We start from the raw sequence: 27699 nt of genomic DNA on the forward strand, positions 1-27699 counted from the left end.
CCACATTGGCACCAATGACAAAGTAAGAGCTAAATGGAAAGACCTTAAAAATTATTTCAGGGATTTAGGCAATAAGCTCAGGGCAAGGACCTCAAAGGAAGTGTTCTCTGGAATGCTACCTGTACCACATGCCACATGAGAGAGACAGTGGGAGATTAGGGAGGTAAATAAATGGCTCAAAAGTTGGTGTAGGAAAGAGGGCTTTGGGTTCATGGAGAACTGGGCTGACTTTGCGGTCCGCTACAGGTTCTTTTTTTTTTTTTTTTTAAATGATTTTTATTAATGATTCAACACATCATGACAATAAATGTATAGTTTGTCTTCTGTCAACTATAAAACATTATACATTTCTAATATACACTTAATGTAAAGATCTTTAACAGATTAAATATAAATATACCTTTAAGACCTTTAACAGATAAATATACATATACATTTTTTTCTTATTTTCCTTTTACCCCTCGCAACCCACCCCCACCCCAAGGACTGGTGTATCCTAGATAACCAATATCTATACTCTCTCTTACTAATTCCACTCTACATAAGCAATGCACCTTACTCCTCTAGACCTTCATCAGCGTCCATTATTCTCATATGGTCTATTCTATTTTGCCACACTTGAAACCTAGGTGGATCTTTGTTTTTCCAGTTATACAATATCATTTTACGTGCCATTAGCAGACCTTCCATAGCCTCTCGTATACCTTTTTTTTTACCAATTAGCCCAATTTTGGTTCCTAACATACAGTTTTTAGCATTATATGGGACATTGCAACCACTGGACACTCTGATGCCCTCTATTATAGATTCCCAATATCGCACTAACTTTGGGCACCTCCACATCATGTGTATTAAATCCGCGTCTACACGCTCACACCTCAGGCATTTCTCTTTTTCCCTATGTCCAAATTAATTTAACATTTTTGGTGTGTAGTGCACCCTATGCATTAAAAATATTTGAGATATCTTGTATGATAGATTCTTAGTAGAGTGTTTTATCATACACAAAGAATCATTCCACTCCTCTACTGATAGATCCGGTAGATCGTTTTTCCATTTCTCATAGTAATATGGTGCATTTCCCTCTGCTTTATCATTATCCAATCCCTTACATAATTTTGATACCAGGCCTCTAGAGCTTTTCTGCAGCCTCATTGTATGCAGAATCGGATGTCGTGTTTCCTTAAAACCTACTCTTGTTAAAGATGCATTGAAGGCAAACCTTAGTTGGGCATACCGTAACCAATCCCTATCCTCCAGATCAAATTCCTGAGTCATTTCCACCAATGTTTTAAATCTGCTCCCATGTACTGTTTGGTATACATATTTCACCCCTTTTTCACACCAGAATCTCAGCCCATCGAACGGAGCTAGCGTCCACTCCCCATTACCCCATAGTGGAGTTTCTTTTATGAAACTTTCCCACCCAAACTCTAATTTAATTCTTTCCCATACCCAGTGCATCAGCGTGAACAGTGGATATTGTTCCTTAAATTCTTCCTTAGCCAAAACTCCTGACTCCAGTACACTCCATATATTATATCCCTCCAAAAAATCATAATCCCTCCCAAGTGCATACCTAATTTTCATAATATCACAATCCATAATATTTTGTAATTGCGTGGCAATAAAATATTTATTAAATTCAGGAAGAGCTAAACCCCCCCCCCCTGTCAATTGGTGCATATAATTTCTGAAAAACAAACAAAACCTGGGGCAATATTACCATCTTACAAATAACCAGCCGAGATACTTCAATTCGGATACTCTATTCAGTTGCCCCGTATTTGGGATTTCTTCAACAGTGGGGTCCAGCAAGAGATACGAGGACTTACTCCAATTAATAGATATACCGGACAAGGTACCATGCTCCCCTATAAGATCAGTTACAGACTGAAGCATATTCTCCGAATGATCCAAAAACAAGAGCATATCATCCGCATATAAATTCAGTCTATCCTCGTTCGGACCTCTAACAAACCCTCTTAAAATTCCGTTATCTCTTAGTCTACAGGCCAGTGGCTCCAAAGCCACCGCAAACAGCAGGGGAGATAGAGGGCACCCTTGCCTTGTTCCCCTATGTAGACTCAGTGGCACCGACGCCCTCCCATTATTGCTTACTCTCGCTACAGCCCCGCTATATAAAATTTTGATCCACCTGATGTATTGAGGGCCAAATCCCATCTTTTTAAGCACCGCCCAAATGTAATCCCATTCGACGCGGTCAAAAACTTTGACCGCGTCTAATGAGACCAACATTCTCTTGCCCCTTGTCTCGCATGGTGTCTGTATGTTCCACCAAGTTTTTAATATATTCTTACGGACCGATCTCCCTGCAATAAACCCTGTCTGGTCTTTATGTACCACCTCTGGAATAACCTTCTGTAATCGATTAGCCAGTATTTTTGCCAGTAGTTTGTAATCAGTGTTCAGCAGGGAGATCGGCCGGTACACTTCGAGCTCTTGAGCATTTTCCCTTCTTTTAACAACAAAGTGATAAGGGCTTCTCTCATTGAATCTGGTAATAAGCCTTTTTCATGAGAGGCATTAAATACCTCTAACAAGACTGGCAAGAGTAAGTCAGAAAATTGCACATAAACCTCTGGAGGGATACCGTCGGAACCTACTGCTTTACCTTTGGATATATTATTTAGTGCATCGCTTAGTTCAGAGAGGGAAATTGGGCCATCTAGCATCACGGCATTTTCCGCTGAAATATTTGGAATTGGAATATTATCCAACACCTCTTCAATTTTCCCCACCCCTACACAAAGCTCAGATGAGTATACATCCTTATAATATTCCACAAATTCATTTCGGATATCTACTTGGGTTCTTAGTAACTTCCCATCTCTTGCTTTTATAGCACTGATTATCTGCTTGGGGGACTGATTTTTTATTAAGGATGCCACTCTCTTCATTGAGGTATATTGACCTCCTATCATTCTCCGAGCTTGACCTTTTAATACCAAGGACGCTTTTTCCATATATAATAATCTCAGATCTTCCTGAGCCCCTAACCATTGATTATTATTGTCTTCAGTAGGGCCTGCCAGAAATTTTCTCTCCATATCCAGTACCCTCGATTCCGCCTGGGCAAGATTTACCTTTCCCTTTTTTTTTAAAGTAACTCACACAGCCCTTCACCGAGCCCCTCAGATATGCCTTCAATGCATCCCAACTCACTCTTTCATCTTGATCCCCCTTCCAGTTCTTCAGAAATATTTCGATGTCCTCACGAATTTTGCTTTCCCCTTTAACTAAGTCAAACAAGAAGGGCTTAATTTTATAAAATATAATCCCAGTGTTGTCGCCGCTAATTAGCCACAGCCACACAGGGGAGTGATCCGACAACCCCCTGCTCCTATATCCACCTTATCGATGAGGCCGCATCCCCTCACATTCGCTAGGATTAAATCAATTCTTGAGAGAGTACTGTGTGTTTTAGAATAACATGTGTAAAACTGTCTAGTCGGGAACCTCTCCCTCCACACATCCCGCAAAGCCAGCTCCTCTATTGTTCTACCAAATTTGGTGAGAAGATTCTCTGTCCGACCAGGCCCCTTTCGTACTCTATCAAGATTTTCATTCATCACCCTGTTGAAATCGCCCATCCAGTATGTTGGGATATTATTGAGCTCATCAATCTGGTTCCATATTTCAATGAGTACATCCAGGGGGGCAGATGGAGGCAGATAGATCCCCACCAACACTACTTCTTGTTCATTCAATAAACAATGCAAAAGCACATATCTACCTTGTGGGTCTACTCTTGACCTCAATTCATGGAAACCTGCTCGTTTATTTAACATTAAGCTAACTCCTCGTGCATAGGCAGAAACGGTCGAGTGAAAATAATGACTCAACCAGGCCTTCTTCACCTTATATGTCGATTCCTTTAATAGGTGAGTCTCCTGTAGACATATTACGTCTGGTTGATACGAGGCACATAAATCAAATACTGCTCTATTCTTATCCCTATTGTTCAGGCCTCGTACATTCCATGAGAGTAGCTTGATCATAGGAGTATCAAATCATATAACATAACACAGTTTTCCACCCTAGGCTCTAGGTTCACCAGTCGTTTCCCCCCCTTCCCACCCCTACATCCCCCCCCCCACCAATACCCAGGACTAATTCTTCCTGAGTTCATCCCAGAGCATTACCTCTGCCAAGCTAGAGCTGCTAATGGGCCGCCTCTCCTAATACTAAATCTTAAGAACCCTCTCTGCCCATTCATTAGCCTCTGTCGGACTTTCAAAAAAGAAGGTTCTTTCTTCATAAATAACCTTAAGTTTTGCCGGATACATCAATGAGTAAAGGACCCCTTTACTCCTCAACCTCTTCTTCAGATCTATATAAGTGGCCCCTTTTTTTTATTTCTTGGGGGTAGTCTGGAAATATAATTGGAGCTGAATTATATTCCAAGTTCCCCACTTTCCTCAAACTTTTAAGAATATTGTCCCGATCCCTTGGAGAGAGGAGACGCACCAGGATACTCCTTGGAGGACCACCCACTGCACGCATCTTAAAGGGTACCCTGTGTGCTCTGTCTACCATGAATGCCCTGGTGCGTATCTCCTCCGAAAAAGTTTTTTTCCAACCATTTGGCCATAAAGTCTGCCACATTCTCTCCTTCCACGCCTTCTGGAAACCCAACTATTCTTAAATTATTCCTCCTCGACCTATTCTCGAGGTCTAAGAGTTTTTGTTGTGCCAGATGTTCCGCTTTCTCCAACTTTTTAACCCTTTTTTTTAATTCAGCAACTGTATCTTCTACATTGCCTATTCTGATTTCTGCCCCATCTATTCTGCCTTTAAGCGTACCTATTTCAGTACCTATGTCATCTATTTTACTTTTCATACCCCCTATCTCCTTTAGTACCTCGCCTACTGCTAGTGTACATTGTGTTATTTGGGCTGAGATATCCTTAAGAGATAGGGATTCCTCCCCTACTCTTGAGTCCCCTGTACTAGTTGACTCCTGTTCTGACATAGAATCAGGATTATCCGGGAGCCCCCCACTTCTCCGTTTTTCTTCAGTTTTTTTTCCTTTTCTCTAGTTGGTCCAGGGGATTTCAGGAATTTATCCAGCTTCCCTTCTTTTGACTTCGCTCCCGGGGAGAGCCCCCCTTCTGATAATCTACTCTTCATTCCTGCTTTATTTTGTCTTTTACTTCCCATGTTTACCTAAGGAGTTTACCGTTTTACAGAGTGGTCCTGCGGCCTATAAGGTTGTTCAATACAAATGCGCCACACCCTGGGAGTAGTCAATCACTCTTGCTAGATTTATCATCTTCAGATTTAGCATGTGTAAATAGTTGTTATTCACACCACCCTCAAATTATAAAAGTGTATAAAGATATTATTCACAGCAGATAGTATACTATAGTAGGTTTCCCCCAAAGAAAAAAAACAAAATGGGCGCTATAAGCAGGGGAGACACAAATTTTAGAATGCGGTTTCCATAGAGAGTAGTTAGTAAATTTAGACAATAGACAGTATAACACCGCAGTTAGTTATTCTGAATGCAATGTCCATTAATAGTATGTTAAACAATAGACAACCTGTCATGTATGTTAAACATGACAACCTGTCATGTAATCATATGTTAGGCTCCCAAGTAGCTTTGTAGTGCCATATGTTTTACAAGACTGTTTTATGTAACAGGATATATTTACAGGGCAGTCTTTTATCACAGTCTGCAACCTTATGACCTCCGAGAGTTCACCAAACGCTGACTAAGTTGATCATCCAGATAATTTATTGACTCCACCAAAAAAATTGAAAATCGACCAGGTTGTTGACTGAACTATAAGCTTGTCTTGGTATATGTCCAAACACTTAGGACACGGACAAATCTATAGGAAACCAGTAAAACACAGTACATCCGCCAGACATTCCAAGCAAAAAGTTGCAGTTATCGATAGGTCGCCTGGGTTAGTAGGGTTAGACACATCACAATGTAGCAGAGTTAAGCTGTTATGTAGCAGATTGCAGCAGAAAAGGAGCAAAGTATCATCTCACGGTCTTACCGCCCCTGGAACCGATAAGCGCAGTTCAGTCCATTCTTGGGGTGGTATTGATCCTTGAAGGCCTTCTGTGCACCCATCCAGCGGCTGTATTTGACCTCGGCGATTCCACTGTGAGGGAGCACCATGCATTTAAGCACAGCTTTCCCCCAACAGAGCCCGGAATAAAGCTTCGTGCCCGGTCCGTCCTCCAGCCTGTTTACACCGCCTCCATATACCTGCTGTCTCTCCTCGGGGTAAATTCCATTACACACCGGCCCGTCTCCGACCCCACGGCGTTCCTCTAGCGGCTCACACAGCTCGGTACATGCCGTCGAGATTCAGACCTCACCCGGTGTCTGCCTGCCACAGCTGAGAGGCGATGTACCAGCCCACAGCAAGCTCTTAGCCCGGCGTCGCTGCCTCGTGCATCAGCACGCTGCACACGTCATGCTCCTCCCCTTGGTCAGCTACAGGTTCAATGGGAATGGTGACGCTAGAAGATTGGAGGAGTGTTTAAACTAGAGACTTAGGGGGGAGGGAAACTACACTTGTACAGGGAGAAGACAGTCTAGATTGGAAACTGGGAAGAGTCATAGTCCATGGGGGAGGAAGTGGGCCAAGAATAAGATTGAGGAATAAGAACCAAGGGAGCAGGAATAGGGAAAACCATATAAAGTGCATGAACACAAATGCCAGAAGCCTCATAAACAAAATGAAGGAACTGGAACTCTTAACCGGTTAAGGACCAGGCCCTTTCCTGTTTTTTCATTTCCATTTTTCACTCCCCAACTTCAAAAATCTATAACTCTTTTATTTTTACACGTAAAGAGCTGTGTGACAGCTTGTTTTCTGCGTAACAAATTGCACTTCATAGTGATGGTATTGAATAATCCATGCCATGTACTGGGAAGTGGGAAAAAAATTCCAAATGCAGTGAAAATGGTGAAAAAACACATTTGCGCCATTTTCTTGTTGGCTTGGATATTACGGCTTTCACTGAGCGCCCTAAATGACATGACTTTATTCTTTGGGTTGGTACACGGGGATTTGTTACGGGGATAACAAATTTGTATAGGTTTTATAATGTTTTCATACATTTACAAAAATTAAAACCTCCTGTACAAAATGTTTTTTTTTTTATTTTACCATCTTCTGGGGCTAATAATTTTTTATACTTTGTTGTACGGAGCTGTGGGTGGTGTCATTTTTTGCGTCATTTGATAATATTTTTACTGATATCATTTTTAGGACTGTACGACCTTTTGATCACTTTTTATAGATTTTTTAAAAAAAATTTCAAAATGCCAAAAAAGTGCCATTTTCGAATTTTGGGCGCTATTTTCCGTTACAGGGTTAAACGGATTGAAAAACCGTTGATATATTTTGATAGATCGGGCATTTTCGGACGCGTCAATACCTAATGTGTTTATGATTTTTACTGTTTATTTATATTTATGTCACTTCTAGGGAAAGGTGATTTGAATTTTTAGGTTTTTTTATTATAATTTTTTTTATACTTTTTTTTATTTATCTTTTTACTATTTTTCAGACTCCCTAGGGTACTATTTTCCTACTCATTCATGTGCTATCAGCACATTGTAATGAAGGGGTTAAAACAAAATAGCCCCGAGGCTACCATGGAGACGGATCACCGCTCCTCCATGACGTCACGGGGAGCAACGATCCTAGGCAAAATGGCGGCGCCCATGCGCCGCCTTCTTTTTGAGGCTGCCGGCAGCGATCGCTGTAATAGCACCCACGATAGCACCCAGGTGTTACCGGCAATATGCAGCAAAGACTTGCCGGCTATGGAGAGGGCTCAGCCCGTGAGCCCTCTCCATGCAGCGGGACCCGACCGCCGTCGTAAACCAGTTAAGTGTTAGAGGGCAAATATGATATAGTGGATATCAGTGAGACATGGCTGGGCAATAGTGTTGGCTAGGCTGTTACTATAGATGGTTATAGTCTTTTTAGAAATGATTGTATAAATAAAAAAGTGGCTTTATAGTCTGGTTGATATATGTTAAGGTTAATCTTCATGCAAATGTTGAGAATTCATGCAGGCATCTTTATAGCTAGTAGTCACAATGATGCCCTCTAGTAGCCATTAGTAACAGTGATGCCCCTAGTAGCCATTAGCCATAGTGAAACTCCCAATAGCTATTGGTCACAGTGATGCCCACTGTAGCCACAATAATGTGCTCAGCCCTGGGCTGTATGATGATTGCAGGCCCCCACCTGTCAGTCACCTGACAGATACATCCTGTGGCCTATGCCTCCTGATGTATCCAGTGGGACAGGGGTTGGCATGGCCTCTATCATACGCTGGCGCACAAGTGCCAGCATATGACAAATCTCCCTTATTGGCAGAGATTTGCTATTCATTTTGCTCAAGTTTTCTGGAGTATAAGGGAGGCAAAACTCTGCAGTTCTGGGACATTTATACCCCACAAGCCACCTTTACTGTAGTTGTCAGTTGGCTTCCAGATACACTAATTGGCCAAAGATTCTTAGTAGATCCGGAGCACTAACACCGAGCACCCTTTGATCGCCGCCAGTACGTGGTTGCAATATGGCAGTATATGGTAAGATAAATCAGACCACCTATGGTTAAAGTACATGTTAGTTTTTGCCTGATTTATCAAAATATCATAACAGTTATTTCCGGCATATAACGGAAAATAGCGCCCAAAAGTCAGAAACACTTTTTTGCCATTTCGAAACATGTAAAACAATTGATAAAAATTATAATAGTAAAAAGGGTTAGAAAAAGATATCACTCCATAAAGTCCAACCTATACATTATATTGCATTGATCCAAAAGAAGTCCAAAACCCTGTAAGGTTGATGCCAATTGGTCCAAAGCAGGGGAAAATTCCTTCCTGACCCCTAATATGGCAAGGAGAAACTACTAACAAAAATTTGTATTCCCATGTGATGTGATATTATTGCTCTCCAGAAAGGCATCCAGGCCCCTCTTGAACATGATCAAATTATCAGCCATTACAAATTTGTAGAGTTCCATAGTCTCACTACTCTTAAAGTAAAGAACCTTTGTCTATGGTGATAGCAGAACCGCCTCTCCTAGGCATAGAGAATGCTGCATTGTCCTGGCCACAGGCCTAGGTATAAAAAGATTTTTAGATAGATCCTTGTACTGCCCATTTAGGTATTTGTACATTGTAATGAATAATGAAAAGTAATGAAAGAATAAAGTAGACATTATGTCATTTGGGGCACACAGTGAAAGCAGTAAAAACCAAGCCCACAAGAAATTGTGGCAAATGCGTTTTTTTTACCAATTTCACAGCATTTGGAATTTGTTTACCCAGTAAAAGCAGATCAACACTATACATTAGGCCAATCCACAAAATACAAAATCCTGCTGCCATTACGGGATCGCAAAAATATGACCAGATTGGACTTTACTTCCATTTAATGAAAAAGTATTACCTATTAATTAAATTAAATCAAGTAGCTCTGTGCCAGTTATAAATATTAACTAGAGATGTTCGAGCATTAGCGTACTCGAAACAGCTCGTTGCTCGAACGAATACTTTGCCCGCTAGAGAAAATGGCATCTACCGCCGTTTTGCTTTTTGGCGGCCAGAAACAGAGCCAACCACAAGCCAAGAGACTCTGCACTCCACCCAGCATGACGTGGTACCCTTACACGTCGATAGCAGTGGTTGGCTGGCCAGATCAGGTGACCCTGGAATAGACTAGCCCCTGCCTGCGCTGCTCGGATCATTCTGTGTCTGGATGCCGCAAGGGAGAGAGCTGCTGCTGGTCAGGGAAAGCGTTAGGGTGTTCTATTAGAATAGTGTTAGGCAGGAGTGAGTCTACAAGAACCCAACAGCCCTTCTTAGGGCTACAATAACGTTATACTTTTTTTTTTTTTTTTTGCTTGTGGCTGGGCTTGCTGGTAGTGCAGCTAGTACCATATTGTGTGGAATTTGCAGGGGGACTTGCTACCGTTGTGTTTAGCTCTTAGTGACACACATATCCACCTCAAACACCAAAGTGGGACAATTTATTAGGGGTTTGAGTAGAATTAGGCAGTCTGCTGATTTTTATTTTTTTTTTTAGCTGTATTTCATTTTATAGCTCAAACTCCTCTTGCAAAGCAGTGTGCTCTCATTGTAGGCTACAAAATAGCCATAGGAGAACCCCAACGGCTTACTTAGGCCTACAATAGCGTTATATTTTCCTTTTTTTTGTTTGTGGCTGGGCTTGCTGGCACTAGTAGTGCAGCTAGTACCATACTGTGAGGAATTTGCTGGGAGACCTGCGACCGTTGTGTTTAGCTCTTAGTGACACGCATATCCACCTCAAACACCGAAGTGGGACAATTTATTAGGGGTTTGAGTAGAATTAGGCAGAGTCTGCTGATTTTTTTTTTTTTTTTTTACCTTTATTTCATTTTATAGCTCAAACTCATCTTGCAAAGCACAAAATCCAGTTGTGGGCTGTCAGTGTAGGTTAGAAACTAGCCATAGCAATAGGATAGCATCGTTTTGTTAAAAAAAAATAAAAAACTAAAAAAAAATAAACACAAAATTTTTTCAAGTTTACACTTTAATTTGGAAAATGTTTAACCCGAGGGCTAGGGGTAGAGGACGAGGACGAGGGCGTGGACGTGGGCGTCCAACTACTGCAGGGGTCAGAGGCCATGGTCCTGTGCGGGGTGAGACACCACCTGCTGATGGGGGAGCAGGGGAACGCCGCAGAGCTACACTCCCTAGGTTCATCATGTCTCAAGTTACTGGGACTCGTGGTAGAGCACTGTTGAGGCCAGAATAGTGCGAAGAGGTGATGTCGTGGATTGCGGACTATGCTTCTAGCCATTTGTCCACCAGTCAGTCTTCCACGCAGTCCACCCATGTCACCGAAATCGGCACTCCTCCAGCTCCTCCACTTCAGCCTCCTTCCCCCCAGTCTGCCCCCTCCCACCAAAATTTGGCATTTGAACCGGCATACTCTGAGGAACTGTTTTCTGGACCCTTCCCACAGTCACAAACCACTTGTCCTGCTGCTGCTGAGCTATTTTCCGATGCCCAGGTTTTCCACCAGTCGCAGTCTGTGGGTGATGATGACATTATTCACGTAGTGGAAGAAGTGTGTAAAGAGGTGACACGGTTGTCAGACAGTGGTGAAGTTGTTGTCAGGGCAGGAAGTCCGAGGGGGGAGCAGACTGAGGGATCGGAGGATGATGAGGTGACAGACCTAAGCTGGGTTGATAGGCCGGGTGAACACAGTGCTTCTGAGATGGAGGCGAGTCCTATAGCAGAACAGGTTGGAAGAGGCAGTGGTGGGGCCAGACGGAGAGGCAGGGCCAGAGCTGGTGCATCAGCGCCAAATGTTGCCCGTAGTCAAGCTCCCGTGGCGAGGGCTAGATTTTCAGAAGTCTGGAGGTTCTTTAATGAAACACCGGATGACCGACGGACTGTGGTGTGCAACCTTTGCCAAACCAGGATCAGCAGGGGTTCCACCACTACTAGCTTAACTACCACCAGTATGCGCAGGCATCTGAATGCTAAACACCCCACTCAATGGCACCAAGCCCGTTCACCTCCGGCCGGGCACACCACTGCTCCTTCCCCTGTGTCATCTGCTAGTCAGCCCCCTGCCCAGGACCCCGGCCCAAACACCTCCCGTGCAAAAACCCATCTTCGCCTCCACGATCCTCCACAGCATCCACCAGCATTCAGCTCTCCATACCCCAGACGCTGGAGCGCAAAAGGAGGTATAGCGCAACCCACCCACACGCCCAAGCCCTCAACGTCCACATCTCCAAGTTGCTTAGCCTGGAGATGCTGCCCTATAGGCTGGTAGAGACCGAGGCCTTTCAAAACCTCATGGCGGCGCCTGCCCCTCGGTATTCGGTCCCCAGCCGCTACTACTTTTCCCGATGTGCCGTCCCAGCCCTGCACAAGCACGTGTCAGAGAACATCCTCCGTGCCCTGACCAACGCTGTTTCTGACAAGGTCCACCTGACCACGGACACGTGGACGAGTGCTGCCGGGCAGGGCCACTATATATCGCTGACGGCACATTGGGTTAACTTGGTGGAGGCTGGGACCGAGTCTGACCCTGGGGCTGGTCATATACTGCCAACGCCGAGGATTGCGGGGCCTACCTCGGTCCAGGTCTCAAAGGCCTACTATGCCTCCTCCTCCTCCCACCCCTCCTTCACCTCCTCCTCTAAATTACCATGGCATGGGCATGGCGCCATTAGTCGGTAGCTCTAGGCACAGCAGCAGTGCCATCGCTAAGCGACAGCAGGCGGTGCTCAAACTGCTGAGCCTAGGCGATAAAAGGCACTCCGCCCAAGAGTTATTACAGGGCATCACGGCGCAGACTGATCTGTGGCTGGCACCGCTGAACCTGAAGCCAGGCATGGTTGTGTGTGACAACGGCCGTAACCTGGTGGCAGCTCTGCAACTCGGCAGACTGACACATGTGCCATGCCTGGCCCATGTGTTAAATCTGATAGTTCAGCGTTTCCTCCAGACATACCCCAATCTGTCTGATTTGCTCACGAAGGTGCGCCGCATCTGTGCGCATTTCAGGAAGTCCAGCACAGATGCTGCCACTCTCAGGGCAGCGCAGCGCCGCCTCCAACTGCCCGCTCACCGACTGTTGTGCGACGTGCCCACGAGGTGGAATTCAACATTAACCATGTTATCCAGAGTTTACCAGCAGCGCAGAGCGATTGTAGACTGCCAGATGTCAACTTCCACCAGAACTGGTAGTCAGGTCAGTCAGCTTCCTCAAGTCTACAATGAGGAGTGGACGTGGATGTCTGATATCTGTCAGGTGCTGAGTAACTTTGAGGAGTCAACACAGGTGGTCAGTGGTGATGCCGCCATCATCAGCCTCACCATCCCGCTGCTTGGCCTGTCAGCATGAAGTCGGAAGCTTTGCGCTCGTCACAAGAGACGGGGGAAGAAGATTCCCTTGTTGATAGCCAAAGCACCCTTAGGTCTGTTTCTCAGCGCATATCGGAGGAGGTGGAGGTGGAGGAGGATGAGGAGGAGAATGTTGGCGACACAGAAGAGGGGACCATTGTTCAGTCCTTCACTGTTCAGCGTGTATGGGCAGAAGAAGAGGAGTTGGAGGAGTTGGAGGAGGAGGAAATGGACAGTCAGGCCAGAGAGGGGAGTGAATTCTTGCGCGTTGGGACTCTGGCGCATATGGCAGATTTCATGCTAAGCTGCCTATCCCGTGACCCTCGCGTTCAAATAATTTATTCCAGCACCGATTACTGGGTATTCACTCTCCTGGACCCACGGTAGAAGCAAAATCTTTCCACTCTCATCCCTGGAGAGGAAAGGAGTGTGAGAATGCATGAATACCAGCAGGCCCTGGTGCACAAGCTGAAACAGTATTTCCCTTCTGACAGCGCTAGCGGCAGAGGGCGTACTTCTGCGGGACAAGTAGCGAGGGAGAGTAGGCGAGCAGGCAGCTTGTCCAGCACTGGCAGGGGTACGCTTTACAAGGCCTTTGCCAGTTTTATGTCACCCCAGCAAGACACTGTCACCTGTCCCCAGTCTTGGCAGAGTAGGGCTGATCTTTACAGAAAGATGGTGAGGGAGTACGTAGCTGACCATACCATCGTCCTAAATGATCACACAGCTCCTTACAACTACTGGGTTTCAAAGCTGGACATGTGGCATGAACTGGCGCTGTACGCCTTGGAGGTTCTTGCCTGCCCTGCCGCTAGCGTGTTGTCCAAGCGGGTTTTCAGTGCAGCTGGTGGCATCATCACCGATAAGCGTACACGCCTGTCGACTGACAGGCTGACGCTTATCAAGATGAATAAAGCCTGGATTTCTCCGCATTTCCATTCTCCACCAGGTGAAAGAAGCTGAACCTGAATAATGTATGCACTCCTCCTCCTCATTGTCCTCCTTCTCCTCCTCTTTGTACACTAAAGCAGAGGAAACTGGCTATTTTTTTGCCAGGGCCAACTGGCTCTGGCTATAGTACTCTATGTATTTAATTTTTCTGGAGGACCAGCTACCTGCTCCTCTGGTTTGAAAACTTTTTTGGACTGCCACATACAGGCACTCAATTTATTTAATCTTTTTGGAGGACCAGCTACCTGCTCCTCTGGTTTGAAAACTTTTTTGGACTGCCACATACAGGCACTCAATCTATGTAATTTTTCTGGAGGACCAGCTACCTGCTCCTCTGGTTTGAAAACTTTTTTGGACTGCCACATACAGGCACTATCCAAATTAAATTGTCTCCATAGCAGCCTCCACACGTCGTCTTTTTAGCTGCCTTCACACGTTGTCTCCATTGCTACCTCCACACGTCATCGCCATAGCTGCCTCCAAAAGTAGTCCATATAGCTGCCTCCATACATGGTCCCCTTATCAAACGAGCTGTGTCAGGCAGAATTTTGGATTGTTTTCATGGCTTCCATGTTAACTTTGTCGCCACCCTGCTGTGTAATCCACAAAATATACTGGCAAACTTTTATCATTTACCAATATTATTTCAGCGCTTCTTGCGCATCTGTTTACATTCCCCTCACCCGCCATATCCTAAACTTATAAGAACGCTACTACACTTGATCTTATACAAAAGGTTCTTAAAAGTGCTGTTTGGGGAGTAGCCTAGAGACAGGGGCTTGGATTGGCGAAAGCTCGCCTGGCAGCGGAGCGCCAGCTCCATCCCAAGATCTAACTAACATAGTTTTAACTGCAGCACCTTTAATCTACTACTAGTTCACTGCCTCCATACATGGTCCCCTTATCAAACGAGCTGTGTCAGGCAGAATTTTGGGTTGTTTTCATGGCTTCCTCATCAAACTTGTTAACTTTGTCGCCACCCTGCTGTGTAATCCACAAAATATACTGGCAAACTTTTATCATTTACAGATATTATTTGAGCGCTTCTTGCTCACCTCCTTTGGTTCCTCTCTGCCACCCATTGGTTTTAAGCCTGAGTCCATTTGGGGTATGTTGCCAAGACACTCTCTAGCCTGCCGCTGCCTCTGCATAGTCCCCTATAGTGTCAGGGTCAATTATTGGATGTTTTAGATGCTATCTAGCCTCATTCGGTCACTCTGTCATTGCCATGCTTTTGCCCATACTTTTGGCATAATGGTGCGATTAAGCAGCCTCAGAGGCATCCATGCATGCTGCCCCTCCTGTTTCCTGTCCATTTCCGTGGTGTTTCCATCCTTTTCTGAGGTTCCCAGGTGCTTGGCCAAACTTCCCTGTGCAGATCCTTGGTCCCCTTGAAAAATGCTCGAGTCTCCCATTGACTTCAATGGGGCTCGTTATTCGAGACGAGCACTCGAGCATCGGGAAAAGTTCGTCTCGAATAACGAGTACCCGAGCATTTTAGTGCTCGCTCATCTCTAATATTAACCTCTTTGCGCACCATGTCATAGTGCTGCGGGGGATGTATGGAGAGAGCTCATGGGCTATGCTATCCGCATACACAGCGGGTTCCAGCTGCTTAATACAGCTGACACCGGCCTGATACTACCGCGGTTGGTGCTTGCACCGATTTTGACAGTTAACCTGTTAAGTGCTGTGGTCGAACCCAGCTGCGGCAACTAAGCATCTTGGATGGCCAATCGGCAACCCTCCAATGGCAGCCTATTTGGGATTAGCAGTAAAATTGCAATATATAGTATGAGTGGTCAGACCCTCCGGGACTAGGAGCCGGGTTAGGAAGGCTTTTTTAAAAATATATATGTCTACTCACTTCCACACGCTCCTGATGTCCCACGCCACAGTCCACAGTTTGTTTGTTTTTTTGAATCCCAGCCCAGCTCCTAATTTTTTCAAACTCTCAGACAACCCCTTTAAAGTACCCTTGGGTGTCTAAAATAATAGTAAAAAAATATATAAAAAATATGAAAAGATAAAGTTTAAACCACCCCCTTTCTTTAGAACACATGTAAAAATAAACAATAAAAACCATAAACCTGTTAGGTATCACCACATCCCAAAATGCCCGTTCCATCAAAATGTAAAAAAACTGTTATTCCCGGTCATGAACAATGTAACAGAAAATGGTAACCAAATGTCCAAATAACCACTTTTGTTGCCATTTTTTTTATTAATAAATATTTTAATTAAAAAATTATCAAACGGTCATATAGGTCAAAACTTGATATAAATTAAAATGACAGCACATACAAAAAGATTTACATTTTTTAAAGTCTAATAAAACCTGATGAACCTATATAAATGTAGTTTACCTGTGATCGTACCAACCCAAAGAATAAAAGGGAAGTGTCATTTGAAGGGCAAAATAAAAGCCGTAAAAACAGAGCCCACAAATGAACGGTGACACACCGCAACGGTTACAGTTGGGATGCAAGGTGACCATACAAATATGGTTGCATACCTTCCATTTTTTGGGCGACCAAAACAGAGAGAAAAAGTCCCTCACCTTTTTTTTTTTATAAACCATGCCCCTTTCCCCCCACGCAAGCATAGTATAATATTGACCTGTCCTCCATCCTCTTTCATACTTGTAGAGGAGGATGGAGGACTATAGCGTCCTGTCCTCCAGCCTCCTCTACCTGTGATCCCCTGTCCTCCTGCCTCATCCGGTCTTTCAGCCTCTTTCTGTAGCCTTCTGTCCTCCAGCCTCCTCTTGGTGCTCCATGTCCTCCAGCTTTCTCCAGTCTCCCCGTGTCCTTCAGTCTGCTCCTTTGGTCCGCTGTTATCCGGCCTCCTCTTGTGGCCCCCTGTCCTCCATCCTCCTCTTGTAGCCTCCTGTCCTCCAGCCTCGTCCTTTCCTCCAGCCTTGTCTTGTAGCCTCCTGTCATCCAGTCTCCTCCTATCCTCCAGCCTTCTCCTATTGCCTCCTGTAATTGTGGCCTCCAGTCTCCTTTTTTGGGATATTAAAAAAAAAACATACTTCCCTTGTTCCCCCACAGATGACTCCTATCCTGATATCTTCCTGAGCCTCCTACACAGGGCCTGCACACAATCGGTATCCCACTGCAGCAAGTCCATCCCGCTTTGCTGCAAGCTCTTAACCAGCTTTATGCAGCAGTTACTGGCCACCCAGCAGCAGCTTCCAGTTCCTGCGGCACCCCCCACTACAGCAGCTTCACCATCTTCTATTTTATCAAATGATGATGGCGAGCATATTGTTCTACGCAGTTGTCTGTTGGGGAGAAAAGACAGTAGAGAAAAGACCCGGTTCAACAAGGTCATCCAAAGAGCCCAGAGCACAATTCGGGAGATGCTGCATCCGCTAGAGGAAGTTTGACAAGCCAGCTGCGTGAGGAAATTTGATACCATTGTGAAAAATGGCACCCACCTACTACACAATACACTACTGCAGCAGGTGTGTTGCTGTACCACGAAGTTCCACAACTCCTTTATACCAAAGCCAATAGAACTATTTAACCATACGGTGGCTAAAGCGAAGGACTAAGTCACACCCTCATTCCCTCTGCAGCCAAAACCCTCTCCTCACCCTCCAAAAATTAAGGTAGTAACTGTAATGTTATTTGTGTTGCTTATTATGTGAAACGCTTTTCATGCCTTGCCTGGAGTAATAACGCAAGACAATTTTCCAACGGGATTAATAAAGTTTTATTCTATTCTACAGAATTCAGACTGCGACTATCCATGTCCTCCAAGTATAATGGAGACCCCAAGTTGTGCAGGGGGTTCATCACACAATGCTCTCTGCACATCAAGCTGATGCCTACACAGTTCGCCATGGAGAGGTATTCATGGTCATGGGCTACCCCCCTCTTGGCCAGGAACCACCCGGTCATGGCTAACATCACCACATTTCTTGCAGAATTCTTGTCCGTCTTTGAGGAACCAGCCCAGGCTTTATTTGGAGATTATACGGTTCTGTTCCGCACCCTAGCTTCTGAGCTAGCCTGGAATGAAGCGGCTTTGATCGCCACTTTTAAAAAAGGACTTTCGGGACAGATTAAAGATGCCCTGTCTACATGGGACCTGCCGTTTTCTCTGAGTGGTCTCATCTCCCTGGACACTCGGATTGACATCTGGTTCTCAGAGCGCTTGGAGGAACAGCATCTTGAACAAGTGCAGACCAGGACCCATCGAATGACGCACTTGGCTCCAGTCTTCCAAAGACCACCAACTAGGCTGTCCTCCTTGTCTGCTGCAGAGGAGCCCATGGAGGTGAATAGAGCTCGTCTGACACCTCAAGAGCGTTCCAGACAGGAGAATTTTTGTCTCTCTTGTGCCAGCCCAGAGCATTTTCTTGAGACTTGTCCAGTCCGTCCACCGCATCCAGCAAACGCACAGACCTAGGGTCCTTGGGAGAAGCGTTGCTAGGTTAGAGCAAAGCTTCTGCATGTTTGAATATCCCTGTTTTACTCAGCTCTGGAATAGGACAGGTAACTAGTTCCAGGCCTCTGCCTTTTTGCAGAAAACTTCATGGATGTTACCCAGGTCTCTCAGCATCACCTACCTGTGGTCTGTCTCCTCTGTCAGTGGGCAGATCCTCTGCGATCACACCGAGCCTCTGTTTCTTCAAGTCAGGGAATTGCACAAGGAGAGACTGTCTTTTTATGTGCTACCGTGGTCCACGTCTTCCATCCTTCTCAGCCTCCGTGGTTGCAGCGCCATGCGCCATGCTTTTTCGGTGTCCTCCAAGCCTCTGGTGGCTCTCCCTGCTCCTTATACGGACTTTGCGGATGTTTTTTTCGGAGAAGCAAGCAGAGACTCCACCATGGCCTGATGACTGCCCTATTGACTTGAAGCCGGGCACGTCTCGAGTACCTTGTCACACCAGCTGTGTTCCAGGAGGATGCTCAGAGACTTACTTTATACCTGTTTCGTAGTCTATCTAGACGCTATCCTGGTGTTCTCCACGGATCTTGAGTCCCATCGGGCCCATGTATGGCAAGTTCTCAGGCCCATGTCTCGGACATGGGACTTCAGATGGATTCTGCCAAGTTGTCTGCGGTACTTCAGTGGCCTCGTCCATTAGGACTTTGTGCTATCCAGAGGTTCCTTGGCTTTGCTAACTACTACCGTCAGTATATACCACATTTTTCCTCTCCCATCATGGTGCTGACTTAAAAAATACTGATCTAAAATTATGGCCTCCGGCAGCTGAAGTAGCGTTCTCCAAACCGAAGACTTTGTGGCTTCTTCTCTAAGATCTCAGCCGCAGAGAGGAATCATTCCATAGGTGATCGGGAGCATCTAGCCAGAAGGCTAGCTTTGGAGGAATGGCGTTATTTTCTGGAGGGAGCTCGTCATCCGGTCTGTATCTACACAGACCACAAGAATCTTCTATATCTCCAGACTGCTCAGCGCCTCAATCCAAAACAGGTTCGTTGGTCCCTTTTCTTCTCCCGCTTCAACTTCATAATAAATTTCCGTCCAGCAGAGAAGAATCTTAAGGCCGATGCCCTCTCTCATGCCTCTGATGTATTTTGCGAAGAACCGGCTCCTAAACATATTGTTCCTCCTGAACGGCTGGTTTTTGCCACTCCTGTTGACCTACGGCAGCTTCCTTCTGGCAAGACCTATGTCCAACCTGCTTTTCGGAAGAGAATACTAACTTGGAGACATTGCTATCTTGTGGCTGGGCACCCTGGAATGCAGAGATCTGTCACTCTCATATCTTGTTCCTAGTGGTGGCCAGATCTGGTCAAGGATGTTCGAGATTTTGTGCCCGTAAAAAATGTCATCATGTTTCAAGCTAGGTTTGCTCCTGCCTTTGCCGATAGCCAGTTGCCCGTGGACTCACATCCGATAAGGTATCAATTACACATTGGGGGGAACCTGGGTAATAGTGATCACAATATCATTGATTTTGTATTATTCTTTACGGTGCCACGAACAATCTAAACAATCTAAACTTCAGCAGGGCAAATTTTCAGCAGCTAAGGGAACCTTAGTGTACTGTGTACCTCCGTGTGCCCCAGCCTCTAACTCACCTGTCCTGGCTCCAGCGGCGGTCCCCACGATGTCCATGCTCCGGAGCCCTGGGACACGCTCCCGTGTCCTGTACAATTTAAAGGGCCAGCACGCCGCTAATTGGCGCTGGCCAGCTGCCTGCCCTGATCAATTCCAGCCGCTTCCTGTGTCCCCTGCCAGATCTTTGTGCTTCCATGCATCCAAAGTCGCGCCTGTGGAACGAACTGGTGGTACCACGACACAACAATTCCAACCTGCTGTTTTGCGGCGGGCTCTGGTGAAAACCGAGTACCACTTAGACCCCAATCCCAGGTTTTGGCTTACGCCATCGTCCACGGTGGTACAGAGGATCCACTACCACTGATCCTGACAATGGGTTTTTGAGAGATCTATCAGACTAATCTGATTGGCTTCTATGAGGCAGTAAGTTCGAGACTGGATCTGGGGGACGCTGTGGATGTTGTATATCTGGACCTTTTTGAAACAGTGCTGCATAAAAGGTTTGTACATAAAATGAGACTGGGAAAGTAATTGGCTTAGTGATAAAAAAACAGTGGGTCATCATTAATGGCATATTCTCAGTTGATGTTACCAGTGGAGTGCCATAGGGGTCGGCATTGGGGCTACTTCTTTTTAATATTTTTATTAATGACCTTGTGATGGGTTTACACAGTGAAGTTTCAATATTTGCAGATGATACTAAGCTGTGTAAAGTAATTATTACTGAGGTCGATAGCTCAGCATTACAGAGGGATTTGTGGAAGATTGAAAAGTGTGTGGAGAAATGGTTGATGAGGTTTAATGTAGATAAATGTAAAATTATGCACTTGGGCCATGGAAACAAAAAGTATAATTGGCATGGGTGCTCCTCTATGTGCCCCAGGTCCCCAGTCGTGGCTCTCACCTCTCCACATTTCAGCACCAATTCTGATAAATTCTCATCCCCTTCCTGTCTTCCCTACAGGATCTTCATGCTCTATGCCGTTGAAAAAGCTTGTACCCTTGCCTAGTGCCTGTTTGTTGATTTCCAGTTATCAACCCTGTTCTGTGTTTGACTTTGATCCTGTTCCACCTGCTGCCTGTCCCCGACTGCTGGTTATGCTGTTTGGACTTTGAAACGCGCCAGCCATCTTTCAGGAGTTTGTTAATGACATATTCATGGGCTTGCTCTATACCTGTGTTGTGGTTTATCTTGATGATGTACTGGTGTTCTCCCACAAACGTCAAGTCGTTACCTTAGAGCCAATTGCACCTATGCCAAACTTAAAAAATACCAGTTCCATCAGAAGATTCTTCCCTTCCTTGGCTACATCATCTCTGAGAGGGGTCTATAAATGGTTCCTGTTAAGTTGTCTGTAGTTCTTCAATGGTCACACCCAGTAGGACTACATTCAATACTGAGATTCCTGGGCTTTGCGAACTATTACCGGCAGTTTATGCCGCGCTCCTCTCTTCTGTCTCCTATTGTGGCGCTCACCAAGAAGGGCGCCAATCTCCATCTCTGGCCTCCGGCAGCTGAAGAAGCCCTCTGTAAATGAAAGTCTGCCTTTGCCTCAGTCCCAGTTCTCACACGGCCTGATACAGAGAAGCCTTTCCTGGAAGTAGATGCCTCCTCAGTAAGAGCTTAGGCAGTGCTCACCCAGAAAGGGCCCAAAGGCCAAACCCTTACTTGCAGGTTTTTCTCTAAGACTTTCTCCTCTGCAGAGAGGAATTACTCCATAGGAGACAGAGAACTACTGGCGGTTAAACTTGCTCTAGAAGAATGGCATTATCTTCTGGAGGGAGCTCACCACACGGTCTGCGTGTATATAGATCATAAGAATCTCCTTTATCTCCAGACTGCTCAGTACCTCAACCCACGGAAAGCCCACTGGTCGCTCTTCTTTTCAGGTTTGAATCTCTTGATTCACTTCCGTCCTGCTGTGCCTCTGATTTAATTGGGGAAGAACCGGCTCCTTGGCATATTATTTCTCCTGAGCAACTGGTTGTTGTTTCTCCAGTGGATCTTCGGCAGCTTCCTCCTGGCTTCGGGACATTGCTCTCATGTGGCTGGGCACCCTGGAGGGCAACGCTGGGCATGCAAGATGGTATGGTTTAGACCCTTTGGAAACCTTCTGTCAAGAAGATCCAATAAGCCTCACGATCCCGTAGGACCCTAGCTCTATCTCCTCCTCTCACCAAGGGCTTTATCTGTTCAATTACCACTCCATATAAGGATGCTATCTTTCCTTGGTGTACCTCAATAAAGTGTCGCACCACCCCAGATAGACTCTTCTTTTTTTCGGTTTGTTCCATAGTACTTAATTTGCACCAATTATTTATATCTCTTAGATGTTCTAAAAATATCTGTTTAAATTTGTGAGTGGTACATCCTACGTATATCTTGTGACATAAAGTACAGTCAACTAGGTATACTACATGATCGCTGTTACAATTTACATAGCTGTTAATGATAAACCTATGGTCCCCATCAGAGTTGAAAAAGTACCTGGTAGGTGACACAAAGTTGCAAGTCTTGCAAGGATACAATCCACATTTTAAAAAAAAGCCCCTCTGTGCCAACCAAGTGCGGCTACTTTTCTCCCTTGATCTAAATAGACTAGAGGAAACATGATTGCCTATGGTTTTAGTTTTTCTGGCAACCACTTGGCAACCCTTGTTTAAAATTTTAGACAGAGTCCTATCTTCAAACAGAATTGGTATATGTTTGTGTATTATCTGTCTAATTTGGTGAAACTGGTCTGAAAATTGTAGACTCAGAACAGGGACATCATTTGACATATCCGTATTTGGGGGTTTCTCCCTTCTTCTGAGCATGTCTTCACGCTCCTTGTCAGCGACAATACCCTTCGCTCTTCTCAATATCCACTGTGGATATTTTCTATCTGTCAATCTACATTGTATTTGATGGATTTCATGGTTGTAACTTGTTTGTTCAGTACAGTTTCTTCTAGCTCTAGTCATCTCCCCAACTGGGATAGCCTTGATCGTATGCCTGGGGTGTGAGCTGCTCGCATGCAAGATGGTATTTCCCGCTGTCTTTTTCCGATAAGTGGAAGAAATAATTTTATTATCATCGGAAATGTTCAAAGACAGATCCAGGAAGACCATGTGCTTTGGATCCACACTGGATGTAAACTTGAGGTTCAAGGCATTATTGTTGATGTATTCCAAAAACGCCGGCACGGCAGACACATCGGCGTCCCATATAATCAGGAGATTGTTGATGTATCTGCCGTACCAGCGCATGGAAGTGAAGAAAGGATCGGTGGGGACATAAATGAACTGCTCTTCCCAGAATGCCATGACCAAGTTGGCCAATGAGGGCGAAAATTTCGCCCCCATGGAGACCCCTTGGTCTGGAGATAGAATACCTGGTCAAACTCAAAAAAGTTGTGAGTCATGAGATACCAAGTGGTTTCTTTAATAAAAAGTTTACAATCCGTACTGTAGTCACTATATTTATCCAAGTGAAAGGTCAGAGCGTCCATTGCGACCGAATGAGGAATGGCAGGATACAGCGAAACAACATCGCAACTGACCCAAAACTCAAGCGGTCATTAACCATAATCCATGTAAGCTTTGCCGTCAAATACCACATTGGTATAGAGTGAGTTTTCCACGCCCTAGCGATCGCTATCCTTGTTGCTAGGCAAACATATTGAATAAATTTGTATTTCACCTTGGGTATGTCTGTTACGTTGTTGTTCAATAACACTATTAATGGTTACCTGGGTGGGCTGACTCCTGTTATGTCTCGTATAAGGTCCAAGACTGCTGTCGAATGGTAACCACTATCGGGCAGGTCTACCACATATGAAAGAACGTGCCCTCCTGTCTACAGCCTCTAAAGCACATGCCATTCGTGTTTAGACCCATTCTCGTCGGGATCAAATGAGCACTTTATAGCTGGCTTCCACTATTGATGTGTTTTTCGATAGCTGAGTCATGGATGATGCTAGGTCCCTCCATTTAGGCAAATCAAATTCCACCCCTAGGTCCTCCTCCCAACGCAGCATATAAGGTAATTTACCTTGGGTTGTTGTAAGATAAGAGTATAAAAGAGAAATCTGAGAGGTCACAATCTGCGACAACCTGGCTGCATGATTGTATGTTTGGGACATATTACGTGCTATCCGAGGGTGTTTATCACACCAGATAAATTGCAAAATTTATACCTGAAATTTATTTCCTTGTCTGGGAGCCTAATAAGGAGGGCCATAAATGGATTTAAGATGCTGAGCCACAGTGTCATCTTGACAACTGCTATATGTACCAGCCATGATAGAGGTCACTGCAACTATGACTCAAGGTCGTTTTCCAGTTTACTTTGCAAAGTAAGGATATTGGCTTTATATAGAGAGGTAACCTTGGCTGTCAATTTTAGATTCCCAAATATGGAAGTGTATGTGGAACCCAAGGGAATTTCAGGTGTATTCATTTCTCAGTTTGTACAAGGAGACCTACGTGTAGGGCCAATAATTTGTGTGGTTCACTACCAACCTGGAAATTTTTCCCCAATCACCCCAAGACCTCAAATAAATTTGGGAGGGATACAAGGGGGGTAGATAGGATTAAGAGGATATCGTCGGAGAATATCTTTGTTCCCTATTTGAATACCTTTAATACCTTTTAATGTTCTGCTTTTGTCTTATTAATTCTGCCAACGGTTCGATCACCAGGGCAAACAGGGCCGTCAAGAGGCCTTGTTCCTCTTGTTATATATATCTCCTCTGACTGGCATTCCTGACTGGCATATCCTGGCCGTTGGTGCTGCATAAAGCCCGTTCAGTAAGTTAAAAAAAAAAATGGGCCGAATCCCATATTAGAAAGGACATATAGTGAGTATTCCCACGATAGATAATCAAAAGCTTTTTGTTAATCTTAGCTCAGGAACATGCCCTGTCTTTTTCCTCCCCCATCCCATCCCGTTTCCATAACTGAGCTTATATCAATGGCCCTCCTGGTCTGATCATTAGCTTGTCTGTGGAGAATAAATCCTGCTTGATCCCTATGAATGTAGTCAGCCAGGAAGGTGTTTAGCTGGGAAGCTAAGATTTTAGTCATTATTTTTAGGTCTGTATTAATTAACCCCTTACCGACATGTGACGTAGTATTACGTCACATGCCGTGTCCCGGTGCATGGAGAGGCCGAGCCCTCTCCATAGCCGGTAAGTCTTTGCCAGCACCGATCGCGGGTGTTTTCCTGCTGATCACAGCTGCCAAAGCTGCCGGCGGCTTCAAAAAGATGGCGGCGCCCATCGCCGCTCCCCGTGACGTCATCGGGGAGCGTCGATCTCATGAAGATACTTTGGGTTAACCCATGTATTACAATGTGCTATCACCACATTGTAATGTATGAGGAGTAAAATCCCCATATACTGCTATACAGTAGTATAGCTGTATATGATAGGATCTTTCAGACAAACTAGGGTTAAAGTACCCTAAGGAGTCTGAAAAATAGTAAAAATAAAAAAAAAGTTAAAAAAAAAATACATAATAAAAAAACCTAAAAATTCAAATCACCCCCCTTTCCCTAGAACTGATATAAATATAAATTAACAGTAAAAATCATAAACACATTAGGTATTGCAGCGTCCCAAAATGCCCCATCTTTAAGTCGAAAATGGCACTTTTTTGCCATTAAAAAAAAAAAAAATTCTATAAAAAGTGATCAAAAGGTCGCACAGTCCTAAAAATGATAACATTGTAAACGTCCTCAAAATCCGAAAAAAAACGACACCACCCACAGCTCCATGTACCAAAGTTTAAAAAAGTTATTAGCACCAGAAGATGGCAAAATCCAAAAATACATTTTTGTGTAGGAGGCTTTTTTTTTTTTTTTAAACTTTAATTTTTATTAAAATTTTATATTTTCAATCTTTACAACAGGTAAGCATGGTAATACAACGGTCCTCATTATTTGTACAATAACAGATTTGTTTCTGGTGGTACAGGAAGTGTACAATACACAATACAAGCAATTTAAACAGTGAAATGGTATAATGCGGTTCATTTGCTCAGATAAAGATCTCATTCCAGAGTAAAGCCTACTCTTAATTATCTCCCACCAGGCAATATTAGACCAACCATTGAAGATAGGCTTACACCTAGACTCTCTGTAATCCGCCCTGCTTTCTCCCAATAGCGCAAAATCAACCTATAACAAGTAACCTAACTTTATATAACTCAAAATTTAGAACATAAAACATAGAGACAAGACTTGGGTAGACAAGACAATAGACACAAAAGGTTAAATGGATCTCGGGGGAGGGTATCTAAGTTTGGATAGTTGGTGCTGTCCAAGATGTAACCCGAGGAGGCTTATAAACCTATATGGGTACAAAAAGAGTCCCACGGCTCCCATACTGTCAGAAGGGCGTCCATGGAGTTATTGATTGAGGCTGTCATCTTTTCCAGTGAATAAATCTCCTTAATGCGGGTAAATAACTCTACTTCAGACGGAGAGGCAGTCTGTTTCCAAGCCTTAGCTATTAGACTTTTGGCTGCCATACAGACATGTAAAAATAGCTTCGTATGGTGTTTGCGCATATTTTGTGGAGGTACATTAAGGAGATATATCAGAGGATCCAATGGAACCCCAGTACTGAACAGCTTCCCAGTCAGCCCCATGACACACCGCCAATATGGTACTATACGAGGGCAAGACCAAAAAATGTGGAAAAGCGTGCCTGCTTCCTTTTGACATCTCCAGCATATGGGCAGAATTGTCGGGTTGAGGGTATGTAGTAGTGCCGGGGTATGATACCAGTGTATCATTATCTTATATTGTGTTTCCTTATAAGCCGTGCAAATTGACGATTTCGCCGCCCTACTCCAAATCACCTGCCAAAGGGCTGGGGGAATAGTGCGTCCAATATCCGTCTCCCATTTACTCATATATCTATGGGTGGCCTGGGCGTCCCCTGGAGGGGCAGTCAAAATCTGGTAGATGGCAGATATCGAACCTCGACACGAGGTACCCCTTCTACACAAGTGTTCAAACTCAGAAGGCCTGGAGACTTACGCTGAACCATATTGTTCAGTAACATAGTGTCTTATTTGCATATAATGGTACCATTCGTCTCTAGGTAGCTTACGTTCTTCCTTAAGGTATGAAAACTGTCTCAACTCCATTATAAGAGGGTCCACCATGTCCGCCAGGTGGAACAACCCTGTTTTAGACCACTGTCTCACCATGTGAGACGTCAAGCTGTCCGGTATAACAGGGTTGTATAAGACTGACAACATTGGGGAACACTTAGAGGAGAGGTTAAACCTTTTTTGGCATGTTCGCCAAGTGGACAGGGTGAATGTAATAGGGCCCAATAATGGTTGGGTAGGTTGGGGGGGTTAGGCCCCCATAGACACGAATTAGGATGCATCGGGGCCAACCAGAGCTTCTCTATTTCGACCCACTTAAACAGGCTGCTATAGGCTGCTGAGGCCGCCCAGTATGGTATATATCGTAGCTGTGTTGCCCAGTAGTAATTCACAATATGTAGGACTGCTAGGCCTCCTCGGGCCTTGGGAGCAAGCATGACCGATTTAGGCATTCTATGTCTTCTATTATCCCAAATGAAGTTAAAAATAGCCCCTTGCAGAGCCTTAAGCTCCTTTTGTGGTACTTTAATTGGCAGAGTTCTAAAGTAATATAAAAGTTTTGGGAGCCAAGTCATTTTAACAGCAGCCACTCTACCGAGCAGGGAAATATGATGTCCTTTCCATTTAGTGAGCATAGTTCGCAAATCCTTAAATAAAGGGGGGTAATTGGCATTGTAGTG

The 27699-nt window shown here is 44.7% G+C and overlaps 1 protein-coding gene across 1 annotated transcript in view; it reads left to right on the forward strand.

Annotated features, from left to right (window-relative positions):
* LOC140104726 (14 kDa phosphohistidine phosphatase-like) overlaps positions 1-16971 on the forward strand; it is a 63700-nt gene extending 46729 nt beyond the window's left edge. Inside the window, exon 3 of the mRNA XM_072128380.1 lies at positions 16930-16971. Coding sequence (XP_071984481.1) covers positions 16930-16956 — 27 coding nt within the window. The 3' untranslated portion in view covers positions 16957-16971. The remainder of the gene's footprint in view (positions 1-16929) is intronic.
* The last annotated feature ends 10728 nt before the right edge of the window (positions 16972-27699 follow it).

Source organism: Engystomops pustulosus, chromosome 10, assembly GCF_040894005.1.
Source record: "Engystomops pustulosus chromosome 10, aEngPut4.maternal, whole genome shotgun sequence".
NCBI lineage: Eukaryota > Metazoa > Chordata > Amphibia > Anura > Leptodactylidae > Engystomops > Engystomops pustulosus.